Genomic DNA, 24,538 nt, shown 5'->3' with positions numbered 1-24,538 from the left:
AGAAAATTTAAAATGGATGCTGATTTGTGGAATTGTATGCATGCAAGACCAAATTTTGATTACCAAGAAAATCCTATGGAAATCAATTTAAATGATAATGATGGACTTGCAACTTGCAGTCTTGTTAAAATCAGAGCCCCAAATTAGCCAATCATTTCTTATCTTTGGGGCATGTATCCCTTTCCCAACATGCTCTGCCTGAAACGTCTTCTTCTCCTTTCCCACATTCTGATCACAATCACCGCCGCCCCGCCTGATTTCTTGCACTACCTCTGCGTAAACACCGGCGATACCACGTTCCAGAACAACCTCGACATCCTGCTCCCCTCCCTTTCATCCAACATCGATAAGCATGGTTTCTACAGCTTCTCTAACCGGGGGGCTTACGCAATTGCGCTTTGCAGAGGAGACGCTCCGATGGAAACTTGCCGCAGTTGTATTGACGACTCCACCATGAAGCTCACTCAAGTCTGTCCAAACCACAGGGAAGCAGTCGGATGGTATGATTATTGCATGCTCCGTTACTCAGATAAGTCTATGGATGGAATTCTGATGAGTATGCCAGAAGATCGGATTTTCTACATATGGAACGTCAGTGATCGATCGAGCGTAGCGGATCATGAATTCAGCCAGACGCTGGCGAGCTTGTTGGACAGTCTACGGGGTAAGACAGCTTCCAGTGGCGATCGCCTGAAATTTGCCACGGGAATCGCCGTTGTTCCAGACATTGGATGGACTATCTATGGACTTATGCAGTGCACGCCGGATTTGTCCGAACAGGATTGCGTGGATTGCTTGGTTAAGGCTGCCGAAAGACAAGATTGTTGCGCCGGAAAGGTAGGAGGGAGAGTTGTCGGACCCAACTGTAATTACAGGTTTGAGACCTACCGGTTCTTCAACGACACTCCCGCGCCGCTGGCCGACACACTGTTGTCCTCATCAGGTAGTATAAGTATATATAGATTAGCGCATGCGCATGTCTCTTCTGGGTTTCGGTTTGAGATGTAGCTGGTATGCAACAATTAATAGAATTTCGTTGCTTTAATTTCACAGTTGGCAAGACAAAATCATTATATTCAAGAAAAGGAAGAAAGCTTTCTTCGATGCCTGTCCATGCACCGTCATCTTCGCCAGGTACATAAACCACAACTTTCTTCTGGCTGTAGTTCTTCACTACTTGCTTTACTAATGAAGTTAAATATATACTTAAATATATATATGTACTTGGCATTCATTACAGAAGTCAACCACTGTGAGGCACAAGCGAAAAGGCATAAGACCTCAAGCTAACACACATAGCCTAATCTCTAGTCATAGTAAAAAAATAGCAACGATTAATAAAGCATGGAGTTGAAACTAAACAAGCAAAGCAAGGTCCCAACAAAACCAAAAATCCAAGTCTATCAACTAAAAAGGCCTAACAATGCCATAGATAACACAAAGCAAAGCCTAAACACAAAAACTTGAAGCAACCAACCCCAATCATCGTCGTCGCATGCCATAAGTCAATACCGAAGATGACAACCTTCTAGAAGAAAGCCTCACTATTGCCTTGGCATCTAGTCCTCCAACTAGATCTCATCTTTGATGCTAATTCTAAACCAAAAAGCCTTTGTCAGCGACGACTTCAAGCAAGCCTTAAACACCACTGCTAACTATCCTTCATATTTCACATTCATCTCTCCATCCAAACACCATAGCTACTTTCTATTCTCTACCAAACTAGGATTAGTCATGAATATAACTCCCGTATGCTTCTAGAACAAGGGAACAAGACGTTAGGGATTAAAATAACGAAATGGAAGAAAAGGTAAACAAGGAGTTTAACCAAGATCGGGAAGCTAGAGTTCACGATTGAAGTGGCAAAACATTGAGGATTTAACCATATCTAATAACTAGAGAAGAGATGGGAACACCAAAGAAGATCAGACCAACATCACTACTAAGGACTGATTCATTCTTCATGGTGACAAAACCAAATGAAGGTCAATGATGCCCTGATCGACTAAAAACCAGTGATGGAAAAGGCCAACATATAGTAGGCTGCTACATAGCTATTTTCCCAAGGAAAGCTAGAGAGATAGAGGCTCTCCAAAAAGTTCACTAAAATATAAGACTTGATTATGATACTAAAGTTGAATATTGTATTATTGAGTTTGTTGGCTCCTTGGGGTTACGAGACTTCGGTATCTCAATTGCAATTTGTAAGAACTATAGTGTTACAAGATTATTTATGAAGATGTATCCTTTGTTAATATATGGAACACATTAAAAGTGATTGTCATCATCAAATCTGCCTATAGAAATCAAATTTAGACAAATGTCTTGAACATGCCTAACATATCTCAATACAAGCTCAGTACCATTCTCCATCTCCAAACTAACATCTCATTCACCAACAGTCATGGCCATTCTGTCATTTCTCATTTAACAACTTCAAAATCACTTGGCATGTAAGATGTGAATAAACCCTTCCTAGCATGAATTGTAGCACCACTATCAATCACCCAACTAGACTCATGACTTGTAAGGTTCACACTATCATCATCAATGACAATAAGAAAATGCTCTATGGTGACTACAAAATATGCTTCATTACCTTTTTCATTTCCCTTGTCTTCTTTGCCTTTGTTCTTCTTCTTTTCTTTTTTTTTTGAGTTTTTGGCAAAATCTTTTAATGTGATCCTTTTTACCACAATGGTGACATTCAATGTTCATATATTTACTGAATTTACCTCTACTTATATCTCTATTCTTCGAACTCTTAGTCTAACTTTTATACCTACTTATATCTCTATTCTTCGAACTCTTAGTCTAACTTTTATACCTAATATCTGTAACCAGCACTTCTGATTGTGAAGAGGAACCTGTGATTTTTTTTTTCTTATCTCTTCATTTCTAACACTACTCTTAATCAAATTCATTATGATCTTTCCACCTAGGGCTAAGTCGGATAAAGACGTTTGAAAATTTTCCATGAGTTTGATAAAGTATCAAGTAGCCATAATCCTTATACCTCATCATCAAACTTGATTCCCATTCCAGCCAACTGATTAATATTTTTCCTGGCAATGAATTCAAGTGATCTATTATAGTAATTCCATCTTGGTACCTCAAAATCATCAATTTCTTGATAAAAATAACTTATTGTTTCTTGTTTTTCTAGCATAAAGCTCTCAAACTTGTTTATGAAACAAATTCCATAGTTCAAAACATTATCATCTACCCACTATCTAATGTACCCACAAATTTGTTGATGAAACAACTTCCATTATTCATCAGTCTCTCTAGCTTCTTAGTTTCAAACACTGACAAATAATAATTTTTCACATAAAGAATATTTTTTATCTTTCCTTTACAGACTTATAATGGAATTTAGATTAATCAGTTTACTTATAATTTGAACCATTTAGATTAATTAGTTTACTTATATTAGCTCCCATATTGAACACAAGGTTGAAAATCCTATAACTTTGCTCTAATACCACTTGTTAAGAGAAATACACACAAAATAATAAATCAATAATCATAGCAAACACACAATTAGCACCAGATATTTTTATGTGAAAAACTACCATGGTGTGGGTCTAAGAACCATAAGTACAAACCAGTCAAACTTCCACTATCAAAATAATAAGTAACATACAAAAGTTCTTCCCTAGCTTAACTAGAGGCATATCTCAATGATTATATCTCAAGAATCAAATTCTTGATATCTATCCAAAAGAAAAACTGAGAAATCTAACTAAACACATGATATACGAAAAATTCCCAAAAATAGTCGAATGATGATAAGAAACATTCACCTTGTACGTAGAACTCTGTGAGCAAGATAACATACTGAAATTTCATCAAGATCAAAGCTGAAATCACCACTTGATCTTGGCCAAAAGTATGCAAAATGAAAACCTTTTTTATTTCTTTTTCTCCACATTATCCTACCCTCTCGATCTTAATCTCAATTTGCTTTTTCTTTTTCTAATTACTCTAATGCACACACACAACACCTTTATATTAAAGCGGGCCCTAATGGGTGGGATCTCACTTAACAATATTTTCTTTCCCATATGAACCCCAAAAACCCTCATAATATGATAACTAGCAAAGCTACCAATTCCCATCAAAGCACGCGCAGAAAGTTTGGCCATTACATTGTCTTGATCATTGATTACATTCAAAATATCAAGGTTGCCATCTTTTATTCCTTCATTCTCATGAACAACAATGATTATATGTAATTGACTTTTCTATTTACATTTATGACTTGGTATAAATTTCTCATCACACTAAAGACAAAGGCCCTTTGCTATTTTATCATCAATTTCTTTGTTGGTAAGGATTTTGGTCTATTCTTTGAAAGGTTAATTTAATGTCACGATTTTGGTTGAGTTTAGTTTGTGGATAACATAAAGGTAATATTCCAGACTCAGTGGAATTGGTATAGTTTGATGTAAGAGATAAAGTCTGATTAGGAATTACTGTCTTTGTTATATAAGGTTGGTGGAAAGAATTGGCTACAAATTGGGAAGTTCAAGTCAAAATTTTGACTTAGGATAGAGTGTATATGCAACATCTTGTAATTTAGCTAATGAATAAGCTTGTTGTAAGGTTCTAGGCAGGAACATATGAATAGGAATCTAAATTTCGTTATTTAATCTGGTCAAGAAGCAACTTAAAGCATATTTTTCACTCAATATCACCTTATTCAACAAAATATCAAATTCATTGAGATATTCTTGAAGAGTACTTGTTCATTTCAAATTCTTCATATCTCCCATAGGATCTTCAAAAGCTTGTTCTCCAAATCTTCTAGTTAGACAATTTTCCTATTCTTCCTCAGTCATCAAATTTTTTAAACCATTCTTCATAATATATTGATAATGCTCTTCCCTCCAAATGAATAGTTGTTATCTCAAACTTAGATTTAGTAGGTGTAGTATATAATTTCAAAGAACTATTCTATGTACTCGAAAAGGCCAACCTCTCAAATAGTCACTAGAGATTATAGGGAATTTGATGTTTATCAATTGATTTTTATTGTCATTGTTAGATTTAGAATTTCATTCACCTAGTAAAGATGTCTTTTGAACTTGTTTCATCAACGTAGAATGCTAGTGATGAAGGCTATTCAACAAGATTTTCAATTTTAAAATTAATTCAGTTATCAAAAGCCATAAATCCCCAATTGATTTCTCCAACTACTTTGATGGATAGTGTCCTTTGAAAACCCTAAGAGATTCTTTTACATTTTCAAATCTTTAAATCGAGTATTCTCAAAGATAACCATGATCAAAAAACTGGAACCAAGATGTAGCTCTGATACCAAATTATGTGAGTAAGAAAGAAGAAGAAGAAGAAGAGGATAAGAATGGAAGAAAAACATAAATAATTTCAAGAGAAGAATTCTAGAAAAAGAAGAAAAGAATAATTTTCATTTCATTTCTTATAATACCAAGAGATGAATTACAAGGTTTTTTATCCTTTCCATCTTTACTTTGCTAACTTCTCACTAAATATAACCAAATAAGAAATAATTCTCAACAACTCAATGTCATGAACCTAGGGTTTAGCCTAGGATTGGAATGACAATCAGAAGGAGCTGATGAATAGAATCAAGAACAGAATATTTGAGAGGAAGAAATGGACAGAAATGGGGAAGAATGTAGAGAGAAATGAGGGAGATAAATAGAGAGAAAATGAGAGGGAGATTGTAGAGAAATTGTAGAGAGAGACTCAAATTTCATTCATTTAATTCAAACATATCCATCTCCTCTTACAATTGGCCTTTTTATAGGCATAGGTAGCTCCTTAACTAATTTCTAACAGCACCCATGTGCTCCTAACAAACAACCAAATATCTCCTAACAAACTAATATAAGCCTGTTACAATATTAACCTTTTATTATATCCCTATCACAATATTACCCTTCTAATCCTTCTAGGGACATGACACTCAACTAACTAATTATCTAACTGTTGTTGTCGTATCTCACCAACAGATTAACCTTCTTCAATGCTTTAGTTCTTCAAAAAACCTTCCAACTTAGCTTTCTAAGGATTTTTCAAGTTAGCTCTAGCTCATTCTTAATCAAAAAATCATATCAAGATGAACTAATAAGATAAACAGACCCAAAGAAACATCTTTCTCTTTCTTTCTCTCATCTTTGAAACTAGATATGGGTTCGAGATGCTTCGAACCTAGATTAGTTCATTCATTTTTCATGATGAATGAACCTATATAGGATCGAGACAAAGATGAATGAACGTAGGTTAGGGGTTCATTAATTTTTAAAGTATCTCTCTCTCAGACACACACACGCATATTTTTTAAGTCATATCTATGTTTGAGATAAATAACAAACTCTTTCATTCATCTTCGTGATGGATGAAACCATCTGGTTCAAGATGAAGATCAAAGTCTCTCTTCTCCAAACCCAGATAGGTTTGTTTATCTTTTAGTTAACTATTAAAAGATGATCTGGATTCGTTTATTTTTAAATATGAGCACCTTAGATCTACATTTGTAGGATCAGCTCGCAATAGTAAATTGGCAAGAAATGAGAAAGGTTAAAGGTGTTCATGATTTTATGTCACCCACGAATAACACACAAGTATACGCGATCAAGACAAGTAGTAAATATCGTTCCCATGGAGATTGGTAACTAAACCTCTTAATTACTAAAATTAATCATAATTAACTATATTTGGATAATTGATCACTCAAATAATTTACTCCTTAAATTGTGTAACTAGAAAGAAAACAAATTAAATAATTAACAATCACTTAAGAATTAAAATTCAATTGATTAAGACTTAGGGTTTTCTAAATTCACCTAGCAAACCTACTTTATCAAATTATCTCAATTTTTGGTTGATTAAGTTACGAACCTTGTCAATCAAGTACTCTAATGTATTTATTAGCCCATGTCTAGGTCTAACAAATTTATTCAACTAACATAACTCATTATATGTCTATATGAATTAGAATTAAAGAATACATTAAGTATGGGTACTCATAACATGAAAATATTTATTACAAATATAATCAAAGATTGCACATGTAATGTATTCCCCAATTAACAAGTGTTATTTTGTTCAAGAGTTTATTCTTTACTTATCTATATCTAGCATCATAAGAAATCTTAAATTATGTAATTGGTGATCAAGCAACTACAAGTATTAAGTTTAGAACAAAATAAACACAGTTGAAGGAATAATCATAATCAAAGATTGAGTAAACTAATAAAGTTTCAATGCATAGGAATTTTTAAAACCCCTACACAAGTATTTAGTCATTCATAATGAATAAAATATTTCCATAATTATTCAAGAATTGTTGCATAATTGATATCCTAAACAATTAAAGAAAAACAAAAACTCAAAAGAAGAAGGAAGGAAGCTCCCTGCCTAAATCTAAAATAGATCTGGAGCCGGATCCGGACAGATCGGGAACAGATCTGCCGTGCGAGTACTGCTGTGCGTGAGTTTGAGTTCGTTGTCTTGCTTGTGCTTCCTGGCTGTTGATGCGTCCGCCTTCTCCTTCCAATTCCAAAATCAATTCCTCAATCACTCCTCTTCCGTGGGCCGATTCCAATCCAATTTCCTACTGCCCTCCTTTGTTTATTGATTATTCTCTTCCCTTCTACAATATGACTTCCATAGTCCTCCTCAATATGACTTCAACTCCAATTGCACTTTTCTCTCCTCCCAATTGCCTTCAATTGCCGCTGCCAATTTATTAATTATTAATTCTCTTATTGTATTATAATATTAATTATAAAATTAATATTATAAATTAATTTATAATATCTTCTTTAAAGATCAATAATTTTTTAATTCATTTCCTTTACTTGATTCCTACAAAAAAGATATTCAAATTATGTAAAATTCATATAACATATATTTTAAGTAAGAAAAAAAGAATAAAATTAAAATAAAAATTAGATAAAAATATGTATACAATTAAATCCTATCAAAAAAGAAAGAAAGAAAGAGGAAAATTATAAAATTATTTTTTTGTTTATTTTTTTTTTAACAATAAGAAAGACTGGCATGTTTTTTTTATCAAACTATGGGAATGATTTGTAAACTTTATCTTATTTGTTTTGATAAATTTTATTTAGGGCATCGGAGGAGGTAGATGGTTAAGTAATGAAACTAATAATTTTGTGATCCAATCCAATTAAGGAAGTGAACATATAAATGTATAAAAATATATATGTAAAAAAAATATTTTTAAATATAAGAAGATATCGTGTAAGAAAATTTAAAATAATTACCGAATATAATTATTGGGAATCACAATGAATTTTAATTTCATATTAGAATTTGAGAATTTGAGGTTTGATCCTAATGTTTTCGAAAATGAAATAATAATTATTTTTAATTTAAAAATATAAGAAAATTTAGAGTTGATGTCGTGGCATTTACTAAATAAAATTGATGTCTATTGGAAGAGGAAAAAATACTATGAAACAAATAACATCCCAATAATTAAAAAGAAAAAGCAAGGTAGGGTGTCTTAAGTTAATTTCCTACATTTGTTGATCTAAAATCCAGCACTTGAAAATGATTTGACCAGAAGGAATATTGGTTTTGCAGGAAACGATTATACAAAAATCGTCGTCCTTATTGTTGTTGTTTCGACTGTGTGTTTTGTGCTAGTACCCCTCGTTGTTTTTTGCTTTCCGTTGATGAGGAGCCTGAGAAAGTCGCAGCACAGATTTGGATGTGAGTTAAATATTGCACATTATTTGAGTCTCATGTGAATTTAGGCTTCAATTTTTGCTACTTTGATTAACATATTTAGTTTGGGAAGTTATCAATGAATATGGACCCATGGACGGCATTAGCATCCCAGAATCCTTGCAATACGACTTCGATACTATTTGTGTTGCTACAGATTATTTCTCCGACAATAATAAACTTGGAAGAGGTGGTTTCGGAGTTGTTTATAAGGTAATGAAACGTTCAAACTATGTATAAGATATGTTACTCCTCTTTTAAAAAATCAATTTTTTTACACCGAAATTGGTTGATTTGTTTTGAGTTACTTTGTTGATCTTTAGGGTAAGTTTCGTAATGGACAAGAAATTGCTGTGAAAAGGCTGTCCTTGAATTCCATTCAAGGGGAACTAGAATTCAAGAATGAAGTTATGCTACTAGCTAAGCTTCAACATAGGAATTTGGTCAGGCTTCTTGGTTTTTGCTTGGAGGGTACAGAAAGGCTTCTTGTCTACGAGTTTGTGAACAACTTGAGTCTTGATCACTTCTTATTTGGTATAACTAAACTACAGCACTTGTGGGTAGCAAATTCTGTTGCTATCAACCAAAATTTTATAAGTTCCTTTAATATGTATGTTGTGGAAGTTTTAACCCATTTTTAAGTTTTGATTCAATCATATGAATGGATAAATTTGCAGATCCTATGAAACGTAGATATTTGGATTGGGAAACACGTTACAAGATCATAGAGGGCATTGCTCGGGGAATTTTGTACTTTCATGAAGATTCAAGACTTAGGATAATTCATCGAGATCTTAAAGCTAGCAATGTTTTGTTAGACGAAGAGATGAATCCCAAAATATCAGATTTTGGTATGGCAAGATTGTTTATGATGGATCAAAGTCAAGGGGATACAAGTAGAATTGTTGGGACTTTGTAAGTTCTAAATTCCATGAATACCTTATTTAATTACTTAACCAACACCTATATGTTACTTCTATTATAAAAATTTTGTTAAAAGGAACATTTTATTTAATTTGTATAGATAAATCTTCTAATCACACTAATTGTTTTGGCCACTACAGTGGATATATGGCTCCAGAGTATGCAATGCATGGGCATTTTTCAGTAAAGTCAGATATATTTAGTTTTGGTGTCTTAATTCTAGAAATTATTACTGGCCAAAAGAACAACTCTTTGCAACAAGGCGAGAATTTAGAGGACCTTTTAAGCAATGTAAGTATGAATATTCACCACCAATTTGGTATGTCATTTACAAGTTTTTGAATGATTTGTAGCACACATTAAATGCATGCAGGTTTGGAAGGCTTGGAATGAAGGGATAGCTTCAAATTTGATAGATCCCATGTTAAGGTCTAGTTCAAGTTCAACATGTGAGATGATAAGATGCATCCATATCGGTTTGCTATGCGTTCAAGAAAATGTTGCAGATAGACCAACCATAGCTTTGCTTGTTCTAATGCTTAATAGCTCGTCTCTCCCCCTTGCAACTCCTTCAAAGCCGGCCTTCTTTATGCACTGTGGTATGAATCTAGAGATGCCAGTGCTCCAAGAAAATAGTTCTAGTTTTGCAGCAACAACTGAGTCTAATAATTCAAAAAACAAATATGTCCTTTCATCAGTCAACGAGACTTCAATTACTGAGGTATATCCTCGATGATTATTGGGGTTGTCATTCCACCGGTGAACTTACGTGCATGAGTTCATAGAAGTTGGCCTTGTGAAACAAAAAGCTTCCTCGTAAATTGTTACCAATAACTCAATGTAGAAGATTACGTTTATAGAGAAGTTGATGATTGATCTCAACTCTCAAAATCAAGAGTCATTTCTGTAGTATATATAGAGGGAGAGAAGTAACTTTACTTTTTTATGCCCTGCATACTTGGGACAACGCTTTTTTACCCATTTAAGTTTGCAAGTCGTACATCTAACACCAATTCAAAATTCTCATTACAACCATCTCCTGCTCATGGGGATACCTACATACACTAATCAACTCCAAAATACCATATGGGTGGTATTTTCTTTGGGTTTCACAGATTCGCACCATGTGTTTATCTGGTTCTAAGATCGAGATAAACAACCAACCTCCATAATTGTTATATTATTATATTGTTATGAGAACAACTGTTACAAATATGAAATGTTAGTTGGAACGGTAATTAGTTCAAAATTAATTAAAAAAAGGGGGTAAAATATCATTCAAACAACTATATTTCAGCTTTAGACTCAAATTCATCACTCTATTTTAAGAAAATTCAAATAAGTCAATCTACTTTTATATTTTGGAGAGTCATGTTAACCATCTTGGTAGATGCTATCTTAATATTTTTGAAGGACATTAACTTTATTTCCAATCAAAAGAACCTCACAAACTTGAGAACTCTCAAATTGAATTAAAAATTTGAATTCGAATAATCACACACAGATGCAATTTAGCCATTTTCAAAGTACAAAAGTCGATTTGGCTTCAAGTCTAAAAATATGCCTTTTTAAAAGATAATAACTAATTAGTCCCTAAACCAAAATTATAGTGATTTATTTAATATTTAGCACTTAAAAATAACCCTTATTAATGTAAAGTTTTGTAATGAGATCAAATTTATTAAATTAAAAAAATTTCAAATAACAATAAACCTACAGAGTAATAAGAAATGCTTTGGACCATTTAAAATGATAAGTATCTTTGCTAAGAATTAACTCAACTAATCTTACCAACTTTTTTAGAATCAATTAGTTGTGAAATTTAGATAATTTAACCTAAAGCATGATAGAGTTCACCAAACTTATGATAATTGTGATCCAAAATTCAAGTTCATCTGAGATTGGGACTCTTAATCTGACCGTGATTATGACTTTAAATTTGACTATGATTGAGACACCAAATTTGACTGTGATTGGGATTTATTTCAAATCGAAAACTTATTTTCTTAGTTCATCTTATAATCAAAATATAATTTCTTGTGTACATCTATAGATGAGAGTTAGATCTATCAATAGGTTCCTGATACCCTAAAATTAAGATAGCAATATCACTTTTGTAATACTAATATCATCATAGTGATATTTTATTTTTCATGCACGTGATTTTTCCCAATTTGAGTTTTTTCACGTTAAATTTCTGTGTTCGTTTGTGTGCTTTATGATTTGATTGTAATTTGTTTTCGATCTAAAATCCTAACAAAATGATATTAGAGCCATTGGATTAAACCATCAGCTTTTGACAGATCTCAACCGCTGGATTACAGCTCTTCATGGTGCTAAGGTTGCTAGCTGCAACTGTCTTTGTTGTTAGTTGTTGATGCCTCCGTCACTGTTGATTGTCACTACCATTGACCACCTCCTTGCCTAACGTCGTCACCACTGTCATTGCCTCCATCTTCCACCATTGTTAGCCAGTTCAAGCTCCAAGCTTTAGTCTTAACCCAGATTCGACCCATTCGCCCAATTTAGATCTGGTCATCCGATGTCTAATAGATCTGTTTTGCCCAGATTTGCTGTCAAGATCTGTTATCCTAGTTTGTTTTCTATTAAGTTTTTATTTATTGATCGTTTGGCATTATTTGGGGTTATTTGATCTTTGTAATGGCTATCTTAAAGTATAATATTCCATTATTGGACCAGAATATTAGATTCTTACTATAACATGTTAAGATGTGTGTAATTTTGGCACAGATGGATTTAAATGATACACTTTTGGGCTTAGATAAAATGCCAAAATCATGCAGTGATGAAGAAAAATAGCGTAAGAATTGTAAGGCCTTATCTCAGATACATCTGTATTTATCGAATCAAATTTTATAGGATGTTTTGAAAGAAAAAATCATTGTTGCTCTATGGTTGAAACTGGAAAACTGTGTATGACTAAAAGTTAACCAGTATCTCAAACAGAGGTTATATTCTCACCAAATGGAAGAAGGTATGTCTATTGAAAGCCATTTAACAAATTTTAAGAAAATTGTTTCTAATTTGAAAAGCATGAAGGTTAAATGTAAGGGCCCATTTTTGAATATTTTTGCTAGCATATGATATTCGAAAAGAGGTCATCACAAAGATGATATAGAATAAACCAAAATAAAATAAACAACTCAATTCATTACTAGCAGCGGAAACTAAATTAAGGTTCAGTTACATTTCTAATATCTCATGAGTTTGGAGCTCGAAAGCCATACAAAATAATTAAGAGGCTCTATTGTTAACTAACAAAATAAAAATCATTTCATCTCAAGGCTCACCAAAATGCTAAACAGAATCTTCAAGTTATGACGTGACTCCATGCGCCATTATCCCTAGGCCTTAGTCCCACTAGACTCGCCCCCAATAACGACCTTCCCTTTACCTAGAATGGCAAAGAAGATTAAGTGAGCCACAAGGCTTAGCAAGTTCTAGGAACAATGAACAATGAACAGGAATTAAGAATATGGTGACACCAAAAAGAATAATAAAAAACTTGATAGTTTTATACAAGATTCGTGATTTATGACTTGATCAATCCTAAGTTAAATCTATCATACCACCATACAAATGTGCATATAAAATTGAGTGTTAGAATCAAATCTCGTAGGCTTGCAAGCCATCAACAACACAGGCCAAAGTGCATCAAGAGTATAAAAACTCACATTCAATATGGAGTCAACTTACCAGGCTATGGCCACCTTGTCCCGTGCTAGGTGCTCTAGGGTATCCTTTTCCCTCCGCACAAAATAATAGGTGCGTAAAACTAAATAATTTCTACCCATCCCACAATACTAGGTAGCTTTTCACTCACATCAAGTATGCACATGCTACAGTAATTTATTTAAGAATTCATTAAATCAATTACTAAGATTTACAATTTGCTGGGTGCATAACAAGTATTCATATATATATGTATATATATATTTATACATATACTTTGAGTTATTAAAATTTAGAATATCACCAACCATATAAGATATTTTCTATTATAATTATATATATATATAAATATGTGGGTAAGGATGAGGTGCAAAGAAAGGGTGTTTAAAGGCTTGAGTATATAAATATATATATATATAAAAGTAAATGTAAATGGGTTTTGCTTGGGGCAGGCATCCAGTGGCTTGGACGTGTGTGTATATATATCTATGAATAGTTTAAATATGTACAGGCGCCTTGCGAACTGGGTATAGATAGTTATATGTGTATATATATATATAAAAATAAATATAATTAAAGAAAAACAAAAAAAAAGACTTCTGCACAAAAAATTCCTCTTTACAACAATGATTATGAGAGGGAATTATTTTATTTTAGAACATCATATAATCCGATATCATATTTTACCTTGGGTTTTAATGCCGTAACTTTCTCTCACTAATGGTGCGCGTATATATATGTATAAGTGGGTTGGACACATTTTTAAGGGTTGTTAAAATCAAACGGTGAGCATGAATGAGGTTAACCAAATCCTGGGGCTGATGAAAATAAGGGATTCATTTTATAATACTCGAGAACTTTGGGTTAATTGAGAAATAGGAATTTTATTAGAAAAATCGGATTGGAGGAAAAATAGGTACAGAATAACCCGATAAATTGACCAAATCGATTGTAGGGAGTGCCTTGGAGCCAAGATGTCTAAAGAAAATGATATGACAGTGTCGAGTATTTTGAGATATGATTTATGGCATCGAAAGAAATTAGAAATAGTTTTTGGTATAACTAAAATACAGCTATGGGATAGACTGTAAAATCGAATAATTGTAAGGGCTTTCGGGAAGTTAACAAAATCCCGAGAGTATTCATATTTGGTATGTAGAGCAATCTTTCAGTGGTTTTTGGAAAAAATGAGTAGGTTTGAGGCCAAAACGAAAATTTTGGCCAAAGTACAGTTTTTTGAATTGGCCGGAGGGAGGTCAAGATGGAGATTTTTCAGAATTTTCAAAGGTCGAATGAAAGTTTTAGGAGTTGAGAGACTCATTGGCAATTATGAAAAGTTCAGGGGCTTTGTGAAAATGGGTCAAGGCATAAGAGACAAAATAGGTGGGGTGAAAGTGTAATATTTCAAAGTTAAGGAAGGAGTAGCAGCCATGGACGACCAGTAGCTTCTGGTCGCCGACCAGCAGCTTTTGGTCCCTGACTAGTGCCTACCGACCATGGGGAATCTAGCAAATGGGTCGGGGATGCATCAGGGTCGGGTCTGGGCCGACAAGGGAGCTCGGGTTGGCTAAATTTTGAAAGCAACAAAAGTGATGATTACGGTCGATTTCTGTAGCAAATAGGTCGATCCAGGGGCGATAGAGGCTTTAGAGACGTCTGATTGAGCACCCTTGAGCATTTGGAGGCTCAGGTTGCCTATAAATAGCAATAGCCGAATGCCCTTGGAAAATTAATTTGTTAGATTTGTAAGTTTGAGAATAAATTGGGAGACTCGGATAAGGGGCTTTTGTTGTCCATGTCAAGAGGAGCAATTCTGGAAATTTTGATCCATTTTGGTTGAGAGATGAGGGAGATCCGAAACCTCATTGAAAAAATGAGTTTCGCCAGAAAATCATGTTGAGAAGTCAAAAAATGGCTCCAATCAATCGATTTTAAGATATTATCCAGTAGAGGGCGAAAAGAGGAAGCCATAGGTTCAAACGGGGGGTCAATTGGAGTTCGGATGAAGGAGATATGGCCAAAATACTAGGCGGGTCGCGAATTATCGGCGTGCTAGTGGAAGAAGACGACGGGCGCGTGTAGTGCAAGCGCCAACTGGGCCCTACAAATCGGGGCACGTTAAGGCGCGTCCACACTCCAAAAATTCTGAAAAAATTGCTAAATTCCTCTAAAATCAAGCTCTAGAGGCCTGTACAAAAATATTTGGATTAGGTCTTCCCGATGTCTCGATTTTAGCATTGAACAACCTCATTTTACCTGAAAACGCAGCGTCCAGCTAACTTATATGGATATTATGATTTTTGGTGAAGAAAGATTGGAGAAAATAGTTTGGAAGATATTTATTTGGAATTTTAGAGGCGAAAATGGAAGACAAATGGAGAAATTATGAGAAAAATAGGTTTTGATGATTATATGTTGATTAAGGTGCCTTGAGGATTAAAGTGATGTGATTTATGCAAATTTTGAGTTTGACACTAAAATTGAGGTTGGGCACGCAAATCAAGGCGATGCGTGTTTTTTATGGTATCCTGAATTTTGTCAAAGGTGAGAGTTCTAACCCCAAAAATTTGTTTATTCAAAGTGGTTCTTCTCTTAATCTTGATTTGTTGCACTTGATTTGATTTCATGCAAATGGTTTGTTGAATGTGAATGTTTTTAACCTGTGATGATTGTTTTGATACAGGTTTGTCCCGAAATATTTTATGCATGTGCATTGAATTTTGTGATAAATTGTGTACATGAAATGTTGTTTCATATGATGCATCGAGTTATGTTTTGTAGCATTGGCGTGTTTTTATGGGATGTCAACCTAGGGTGACGAGTTGTACATATGGGATGGGATGTCGACTTATGATGTGGCACTTAAAGTGACTAGGGAAGCATGCCAAGGGAAAATGTCCACTTGTGACGGGGGCTGAGAGTGGACACCACCCTTGCAAGTCGACAAGTGGCGGGGCTGAGAATGTATACCACCCTAGACCGACAAGTGGCGGGCTGCGAGTGGACACCACCCCAGATGCCACAGTAGTATTGTTTCCGATGTAGACATGGATTCCCAGGATGATGTTGATCATCATATGACCAGGATTTGTGTTGACGTGCTCCGTAAGCTTCTGAGTGGGAATGTAATGATGACAGGGTGATTCCCGGGGTTCATGCATTGACGTTGCTCCCTCTTAAGCTAGGATTGTGTTCTGATAATGTGTCGATGTGGTTGTGTTGCCTTTAGAGAGATTGCATTTTTCCCGGTTAGGGTTAAGTACTGTGTGGGATTCTCTTGGGCTGGGTTTTTTCATGATTTTCTGTTGTTTCATGTCTTGCATACATTCATGAAAATGTTTTTGAATTCTCACTTAGATGATTCAACATCAAATTCTTAGACTTTGTCCCTAGAATATTCAACGTTCCAGGTGAAGGTAACAGTGTAAAAGGGAAAGGAATTGACGAGGATTGATGACAACTTATAGGTGGATCGTAGCATGTATTTTGGATTATATGCTTTTCATTTTGATGATGTCATGTTAGACGATGGTACGGTTTTGGTACTATGAAGGAAATGATTTCGATTATGTACCATATCAGGTTTCGATCTAGCTTTCGCATTTGTGATGATATTACCTATCTTACCTTAATGATTTTAGTTTAATGTGCTAAAAAGGTAATCGAGATTATCAGGGAAGTTATGGATTTAAGTGTTGTGCAGTAGAAGTGCATGTCTAGGAAAGTTCTGACTAAGAAAAGACTTGGTATTTAAGTGTGTCCCTTTGTGACCCACATCTTTTTCCTAGGAACTTACCTAGTGTACTATTCACGTACAGAGACTATATTATATATCTATGGGAAAAAAATATATCCTCGAAATCCATGATGCTGTTTTTCGCATTTATGACACCTCTCGGATGGAGCGGGGTGTTACAGTTAGTATCAAAGCTGAAATTTATTGGAATTCTTAAGTGATTCTGAAATAGTTGGTATCAGAACTGAAGTTTATTTGGAAGTCTTAAGTGAGGTATTACAATCAGAAAGTTCGAGTTCGGTGCTATAATATCGGTGACCTCGACCTGCGCCTTATTCTTCATGGAGCTCGCAAGGCCAGTGACGGGGCACTAGGCCTGAACTAGGAAGGCCCTTATATTATCAAAGAAAACCTGGGCAACGGAGCATATCACTTGGCATATATGAATTGAGCTATTCTCCCACGAGCTCGGAACGCGGAGCATCTCAGACTATATTTTCGATAAGCAACATATTTTCTTTGCATGATGTTTGATTGATATTTTGTTTATGCTGACATTACTCCATTAAGGAATTGAACTTACGATTATTGTTATCAAATCTTATTATTTTCGCTTTTCGTTAAATATAAGAGGCAGGAAATAATCCTAATTCAAGGTTAAAAAGGCTATGATTTGTGAGCTGGGGCCTATTCAACTTAGCTTACATGTCATAGTTTGCGGCTTATCTAAGCATTCATCTTAGTCTTTGCCCAAGGCTGTGGTTGGCGAACTAGAGGCCATTCATCTTAACCGCAATGTCATGGTTTTGTGCCTGTTAAGCCACCACCTCTGCTAAAAACTTATAAGTCATGGTTCACTAGCTGGTGTCCTCTCATCTTGACAGAAGTCATGGACTGCAACCTACCTGGGTGTTCATCTTAACCTCGCTAAGCCCTTAAAAGTCATGGTATGTTAGTTGGTATCGAATTACGATCTATCTAGACATATAACTTGACAACAAAACGTGATTTGATTTAACGTTCACTGACCTACTATATGTTAGGTTAGATTTGATCTCGTTTACTTAAATGTTCATGACCTACTGGGCATACGACTCGAGCTAACGAAATCCTACTTAACATATTATCCGAAGTTGCTTGGTTTTGAGATTTATCAGTTGCGAGCTAAAGGTGTCCCTGAGTTAACTAAATTTAAACTCATGTATGACCTTTGTGTTTGACTTTCAGCTTGCAGCAAATGATAAAGAAACAAAAGTTCACTGAAATAAAAAGGTGTATCACTTTCAAAATCAAAGTACAAGAACAAGGAAGGAAAAAACAAAGCCCTAGTAACCTGGGGAATGCGAGCTCGAAGTAGCCGCATCCTAGGGAGCTGAATTGCCGACATCTTCAGCAGGAGGATCAACTCCGGTCTAATCAGGCGCGGGCAAGGTTTCAACGACTTCCTTATTAGCGACATCAGCATCATATTTTTTCACCACCTCCACCGCATCTTTACCGAAGTAGGAAAAGTTGAGCTCTCCACAAAGTAAAGATAAATGCATTGCAAATGTCGGACTCGACCTCCTCACGTTCCTTCGCTACCCGAACTTTGATGTCAACCTTTATTTGTCTAACCTCCCGCTTTGCCCCTCAAGCCTCCCTAAATGCAGCGTCAGCTCACTACCGAGCCTGTTCCAGGTCATCTCGCATTGTAGCCAGCTCTGCCTCAGCCTTTTTTAGCTTCAAAGTGGCCTGGGAGAAGGCCGAATCATACATTCTCTTCTCACGGGCTAGTTCATCTACAGCCTTTGCCTTGGCTCTCTCAGCTTCCTTCACTTGGTTTTCCAAGCCCTTAACCTTGCTCCGGGCTTTTTGGGACTCGGTGGTCAAGAAGGCCAAATTATCCTCCAATTTCTTCTTGTCCTTCTTGAGCACCTCAATGATGGCCTCAAGCTGCTTTTTTTCCTTGGTGGCTCGATCTATCTCTTCTTTTTGCTTGAAGATGCCCAGGGAAGCCTATAAAGCTTGAGAGGTCAGTACATAAGAAATAGATAAATAAGATTTGTAGAGTCAAGTTGAAATCCTTACCAAAAGACTGTGACGAGAAATGTAGTCAGAGAACGCATCACCTGACACCTTTTTCTTGTTCAGACCTTAGTGGAGTTACCTAGGACCCCATTCAAGCTGTTGAGGAGAGGGCTGAAGTATGTTCCCCCGGTAGTGACCTCAGATATGTTCGGCTTAACAGAAGTGGTTGCCTTCTTTCTTTTGTCTGCTTGGGCTTGCTGAACGGCCTGCAAGGTGGGAGCTGCTTTTCTTTTGCTCCCAACTGTAGGGGCCTCCTCGTAAACTATGGACTTACCACAACTTATTGCAACCAAGGTCACATCACACTACAAAGAGTGTCATTAGGAGCGGGGTTTGACAAAGTCGAGGCAGTTGCTGCGAGGTCGGGACCAGGCAGAGCAATAAGGTCACCACTCTTGCCGGCCACCTCAGTGCGAGGTTTTGCCCTTTGGATTTTGGCAGGAGAAGAAGATGAGCGGACGACCTCAAGCAAGCTCGAGATCGCGGACCTGTCGGGTCTCTCGAGCTGAAGCTTCATTATCTCTGATGATGTCGGTAAGGCCTTGACCATGACTTCTCGGCGAGCTCTACTTTCCCTGACCGGACTCCCACTGAAGTTGACCACGTCAAAGGCCGACCTTATCTCCTTTTGTCCTCAAACTCCTATGTACTCCTTCCTGATGTCTTTAAGGCCTATAAGAGGAGCGAGCTGGTAGTCGCGGAGCAAAGAATCAGAGAGCTCACAATCGTCCTCGTTTGTTTTTGCTTTTAAAGCAGTTTGAAGTCCTTGTGTCTTGGAAATAATCAGCTCAGGCTTCCCACCAGCGACGTCAACAAAATAAAAAAGAGATTTGTAAATAAGGAGTGATAACAAACAAATCGTTGTTACAAGTGCAAGCTGAAGGACTACTTACTCAGTACAAGGACAAAGCTGAGATTATTAAGATCATAGAGCGAGAAACAGGAAACATAAAACCACTGAGACTTGTAGTCCCCTACGTTAGACTTGCCCTTAGCCTTCCCTTAAGGCAAGAGCTTATTACAATCAGAAAAATGAGCTGCCATATAATACAGCCTGCCCTTAGTACCTTTGAAAGAATAAAGGTACCTAAGGATTTTGGGGGTTGGAAGAGGAAGTTGATTCTTTTTGAAGAGTATGGCCAGGGAGGTTATCTGGGCATAAGAGTTGGGAGTCAGTTGGAAGGGTGTGAGCTTCAAGTCGTTTAGAATGGTTATGAGATAGGGATGAAGTGGAAATCTAAGTCCAAACTCTAAGTGTTAGGGGCTGATAGCCACGAACCCTGCGGGAGGAAAGGTTGCGTGGTCACTGGGAAAAGGTACCATTACATGTGTGTCGTAGGGAAGGCAGTACTCCGAAGTGCATGACCGCAACTCGCAGATCGTCAGTTTCGAAGGGTAACATTTTGAAGACCTCGCGAGTTGGGCGTTTCTCGGCAGCTCGCTGGGCGACTATAGGTCGGTACGCTGAGAAACTCTCTTAGTGACCTCAGAGTCAGACAAGACCACGTCCTGCGCAGTCCACGCTAACATCCCTCCACTGTGCTCTGAAAAGCTAGAGGTGTCATCATCTTCTACCTTATGGTTGCGGCGCTTCTGACCTAATGTGGACATCTATAATGGAAAGACAAAAAGAAAAAAGAAGATTCAGGTCACTGAGAACAGATTAGTCCTCACAAACCGAAGTTCCTAAGGATACTTTTTACCTATCATATCGTGCGCTTTGCAATAGGGTATGACCTAAAACAAATGAGACTAAGTCTATAAGCCTATTAAGCCTCCTAAAACAGATGAAAGCTAGCCTTATAAGACACACAGCCATTGCTAGAAGGCGAGGCACATAAATGGAATTGACAGAAAGAACGGGAGCAGTAATAAAGTAAACTAAAGAACTACGAGAAACTTACTGTTCTTGATCGATTGTTGCAAAAGTCGAGGAGAAGAACCAGCATGAAAGCGATGGTAAAAAGGTGGGAAAGCTTCAGAACAATCAGCAATGGAGTCTTGGAGTCGGGAGGAAGAAGAAGGTTGCAGAAGCAAGGAACGTTTTAAAATGACACAGTAAAAAAGGAAAAGAATTCCCTCGCGCTTTTATAGTTTGAGATATTCCACCGTTGGATGGAGAGACTAACGAAATGCCCTAGATCCAATGGTAACCCGGGGGAGCATGTGGCCTATGGACATAATGATTAAGCGGTTACGAGGAACGTGCGCATTAAAGGAGCCTCAGATAAGATGTGTGGCGCAAAATGGCACAATTTGAAACGATTGGGCAGAAGTCCAGAAGGTGGATTGATAGCTTCCATAGCCTAATTTGATCTGTATACATCAGCTTGCGCTTTGAAGATCGCACCACGAGCTAGGGCTAGTGTTACGAGCATTTTCTGGACCGCTTTGGGCCATTATCTAGACTGCTTTGTGTTGAGAATAGTCCAATGATTGAGCCTAACCTCTCGAAGCCCAATAGACCTAAGGCCAAAGACATCTCAGCAAGGTCGCATTATTGCTGAAGCCCGAGCTCCAACCACAATAGTAAGCGAGCTCCCAACAATGCCTCTAGCTTGCTGTCCAACTCGATCAGCTTGCAAAACTAACCAAAGAGCAGGATAATCGGAGATGATGTCTACCTGTCTTATCCGTGGTAAACTTGGTCCCAGATGGTGCAAAACTTTTTCTCTCAATTTTATGGAGATGATAAAGACATATTATCCCTCACGATGTGACCCTACTACTTTGAACTTCGTGTAAATTGTAAATACCCCACACTATAAATAGGGGGTCAAAAACCATTGTACAGACAGGGAAAAATGAATACTGTTACTTTGCCAAAATTATCGGAGAGCAATCATTTATTAGGTATCATTCTAGTCGAACCACGTAAAAACTCTCGTGTATTATCTGTTGATGGTGCTATTATTTTCTTCCTCTCGTGTTCGTGATTATTCTATCAGTATGGGCGTGATTATTCTATCAGTATGGGCCGACGAATCACAGCCGATCAATTCTAAACGTCAACACAAAATCATAACACTTAATAAGTTTTTAGATTTAAGACTTATGTTCCTCTATTTATAGAATTGATGGCTTGGTGAGTTTTTGTGCAAATTATTAAAGTTACGAGGTTGAAGAGAGAAATAAGTTTGCATTTAATAAAAAAAGTAATAGAAAGAAAAATAATTAATTAAATATGTAGAAATAATAAAATAAAAGGTAAATATGATTTAGTTTATAATTAAAGTGCTTCTAAAGAAATTTGTTATATAATCACAATTTCAAAATGATGTTAAAATAAATTTAAAGCTCGAAAAGTAAATCTTCACCCATCACACACACAAAAAAAAACACAACTAATATCATCAAATTATCATAAATAAAACTAAAATTATAAAAACATCAATTAAAAACGTCTAAAAGTAAACTTCCAGTCACCAGAGAGCACTACAGCAATATAAAAATTCACCAAAAACTTAAACTACGAGAGAGACAGGGGGCCTTGCTAATGAGTTGGTAGCCATCTTCATCTTATTCTGTTTTCCTTCTACTGGTAGAAAAACAGATACAATGAAGTTGATAACAATGTTGTAGAAAATTAAGAAATTAATGGCATATCAACGTTGTAGGAAGGGATTGATGTCATAAACGTGGTGGTGTTTATGGATGTAATTCATTTTAAGGGATAAAAAAAATATAACATATATCAAAATATGTTGAGTTTGAGGTTGTTATGTGCAGAATTTTTTTTTTTTTTTAAACTCAAAATCTGAGTAATTGGTTAAAAAAGTCACAGTGAAGCCACATTTTCTGAAATAGAAAAAGTTTTTTATTTCTCAAATTGGAAAAAATATAGATGTGGATCCTTTTTTTTTTTAATTTCATCTACATCTATTTATTTTAAGTATGTTTCAATATTTTTTATTCTAAATTAAATATATAATTTTTGAAATATGGATAAAATATGTAATTGTCACAAAAGACACCACTTAAAAAAACCTTTTATATATATTGAAACATCATTTGGTTTAAGGTGCTTTTAGCTATTTTTGACCTTGATCTTGTCTGAGATTTGCTTGATCTACAAAAAGAGGGTGGGCTCAGTCTCTCGGTATATCCTCTGATAATAAAATTTGTCACAAGACCCACGGTTGAGTGACACAAAAATAATACAATGATTATGTCATTAATTTTGTACTTGAATCTTTGGAATTTGCACATTTATGTAGGCATGTTGTAAAGTCATTGAAGGGTCATGATTTCTCTATGTGGACGGTTAGATGTATGCCTAATAGAAGCCCATGATTCTTCCAAGTAGAAGATTGGATTTAAGTTCATAGGCCACTTTGGATGTGGAGGGGCCTTGGCTTGGGTCCAAGTTTGGGTCTAGGCTCCACTCTTTCAGTTGTGGCCTAATGGGCCTTTAAGTCAAGTTTGGGCTTTGGGTTTGGATTTCATTCGGGGGGTATTTTTGTACTTTCTCAAGGAGTTGGAATGCCTTATCTATATTACACGAAAACACTTCATAGGTGTCGTTTTTCCATTTCTAAAACGTTTCGAAAACATTTCTTATTCCTGTTTCGGACCTATTTATGTTTATTTTTTTAAAAAAATATTCGTTTCCACATTTTTATTTTTTATGAAAAACATTTTTCGTTTATGTTTTTGTACAATATAGTGCCCCATCATCACTTGCCCTTTATTCCCTAGGTTAAATCCCAATGATCAAGATAGGAAGCAACGCCAAAGTTCTTTTTAGCTTTTAATCATTGTACCCTTGTGTTTATTGCCTTGCTCAATTATTAGTTGCACATTTCCAGCCAGTGGGTAGAGCATTTTTCGTTTTTCAAGCTTAAAAGCGAACGAATTAGGGGTTGCCACGTCACCTTTATGCAGAAACAAGTGTCGATTGGCCTTTTATACGAGTGTGATTTTGTTCACCCCCTTTAACGGGGGTGACCATCACCCTCACAATTTATGTGAGGGTGAAAAAGTAACGGAACGACAATTAACATTTTCATGCCGTTCCGTTGCTTTTTCACCCTCACAAAAATTGTGAAGGTGATGGTCACCCCATTTTTTAAGATGAACAAAATTGCACTCCTTTTATACAAGCTTATGAAAAAAGGCCATACTTAAGCATTTGGACTTCCCTACTCTCTTCTTAGACTTCAAAGTCCTCTGTTTAGTCTTCCTCAATCTTTAGTAGGTATGACTCCTTTACCTAAGTAGGTAGATGTAGACAGGGTGAACTCAAGCTCTAGCTTGGTCTCTTCTCCTAGCATTAACGCTTCGGGCTCCAGGGTAAATCCAAAGTTAGGATTCATTGGGAGTTGTGTCTGCTTGGGTAGGTAGCAAGGATAACCAGGGATCTAACTCTGA

At 36.1% G+C, this 24,538-nt stretch overlaps 1 protein-coding gene across 5 annotated transcripts in view; it reads left to right on the top strand.

Annotated features, from left to right (window-relative positions):
• The window catches only part of LOC127794041 (cysteine-rich receptor-like protein kinase 44), a 110,393-nt gene extending 99,778 nt beyond the window's left edge, over positions 1–10,615 (top strand). For 2 of the 5 annotated variants that reach the window (XM_052324906.1, XM_052324910.1), the window contains exons 3-8: positions 8,602–8,730; positions 8,810–8,958; positions 9,069–9,279; positions 9,423–9,660; positions 9,810–9,960; positions 10,043–10,615. In XM_052324906.1, coding sequence (XP_052180866.1) covers positions 8,602–8,730; positions 8,810–8,958; positions 9,069–9,279; positions 9,423–9,660; positions 9,810–9,960; positions 10,043–10,405 — 1,241 coding nt within the window. In that variant the 3' untranslated portion in view covers positions 10,406–10,615. Of the gene's footprint in view, positions 1–130; positions 944–1,053; positions 1,135–8,601; positions 8,731–8,809; positions 8,959–9,068; positions 9,280–9,422; positions 9,661–9,809; positions 9,961–10,042 lie in introns of those variants that run through there. The other 3 variants (XM_052324912.1, XM_052324913.1, XM_052324908.1) reach the window with 3 other exon arrangements.
• The last annotated feature ends 13,923 nt before the right edge of the window (positions 10,616–24,538 follow it).

Source organism: Diospyros lotus, chromosome 2 (assembly GCF_014633365.1).
Source record: "Diospyros lotus cultivar Yz01 chromosome 2, ASM1463336v1, whole genome shotgun sequence".
Classification (NCBI taxonomy): domain Eukaryota; kingdom Viridiplantae; phylum Streptophyta; class Magnoliopsida; order Ericales; family Ebenaceae; genus Diospyros; species Diospyros lotus.
Note: the sequence above shows the minus strand (reverse complement) of the source record. Positions and strands in the feature narration are given on the sequence as shown.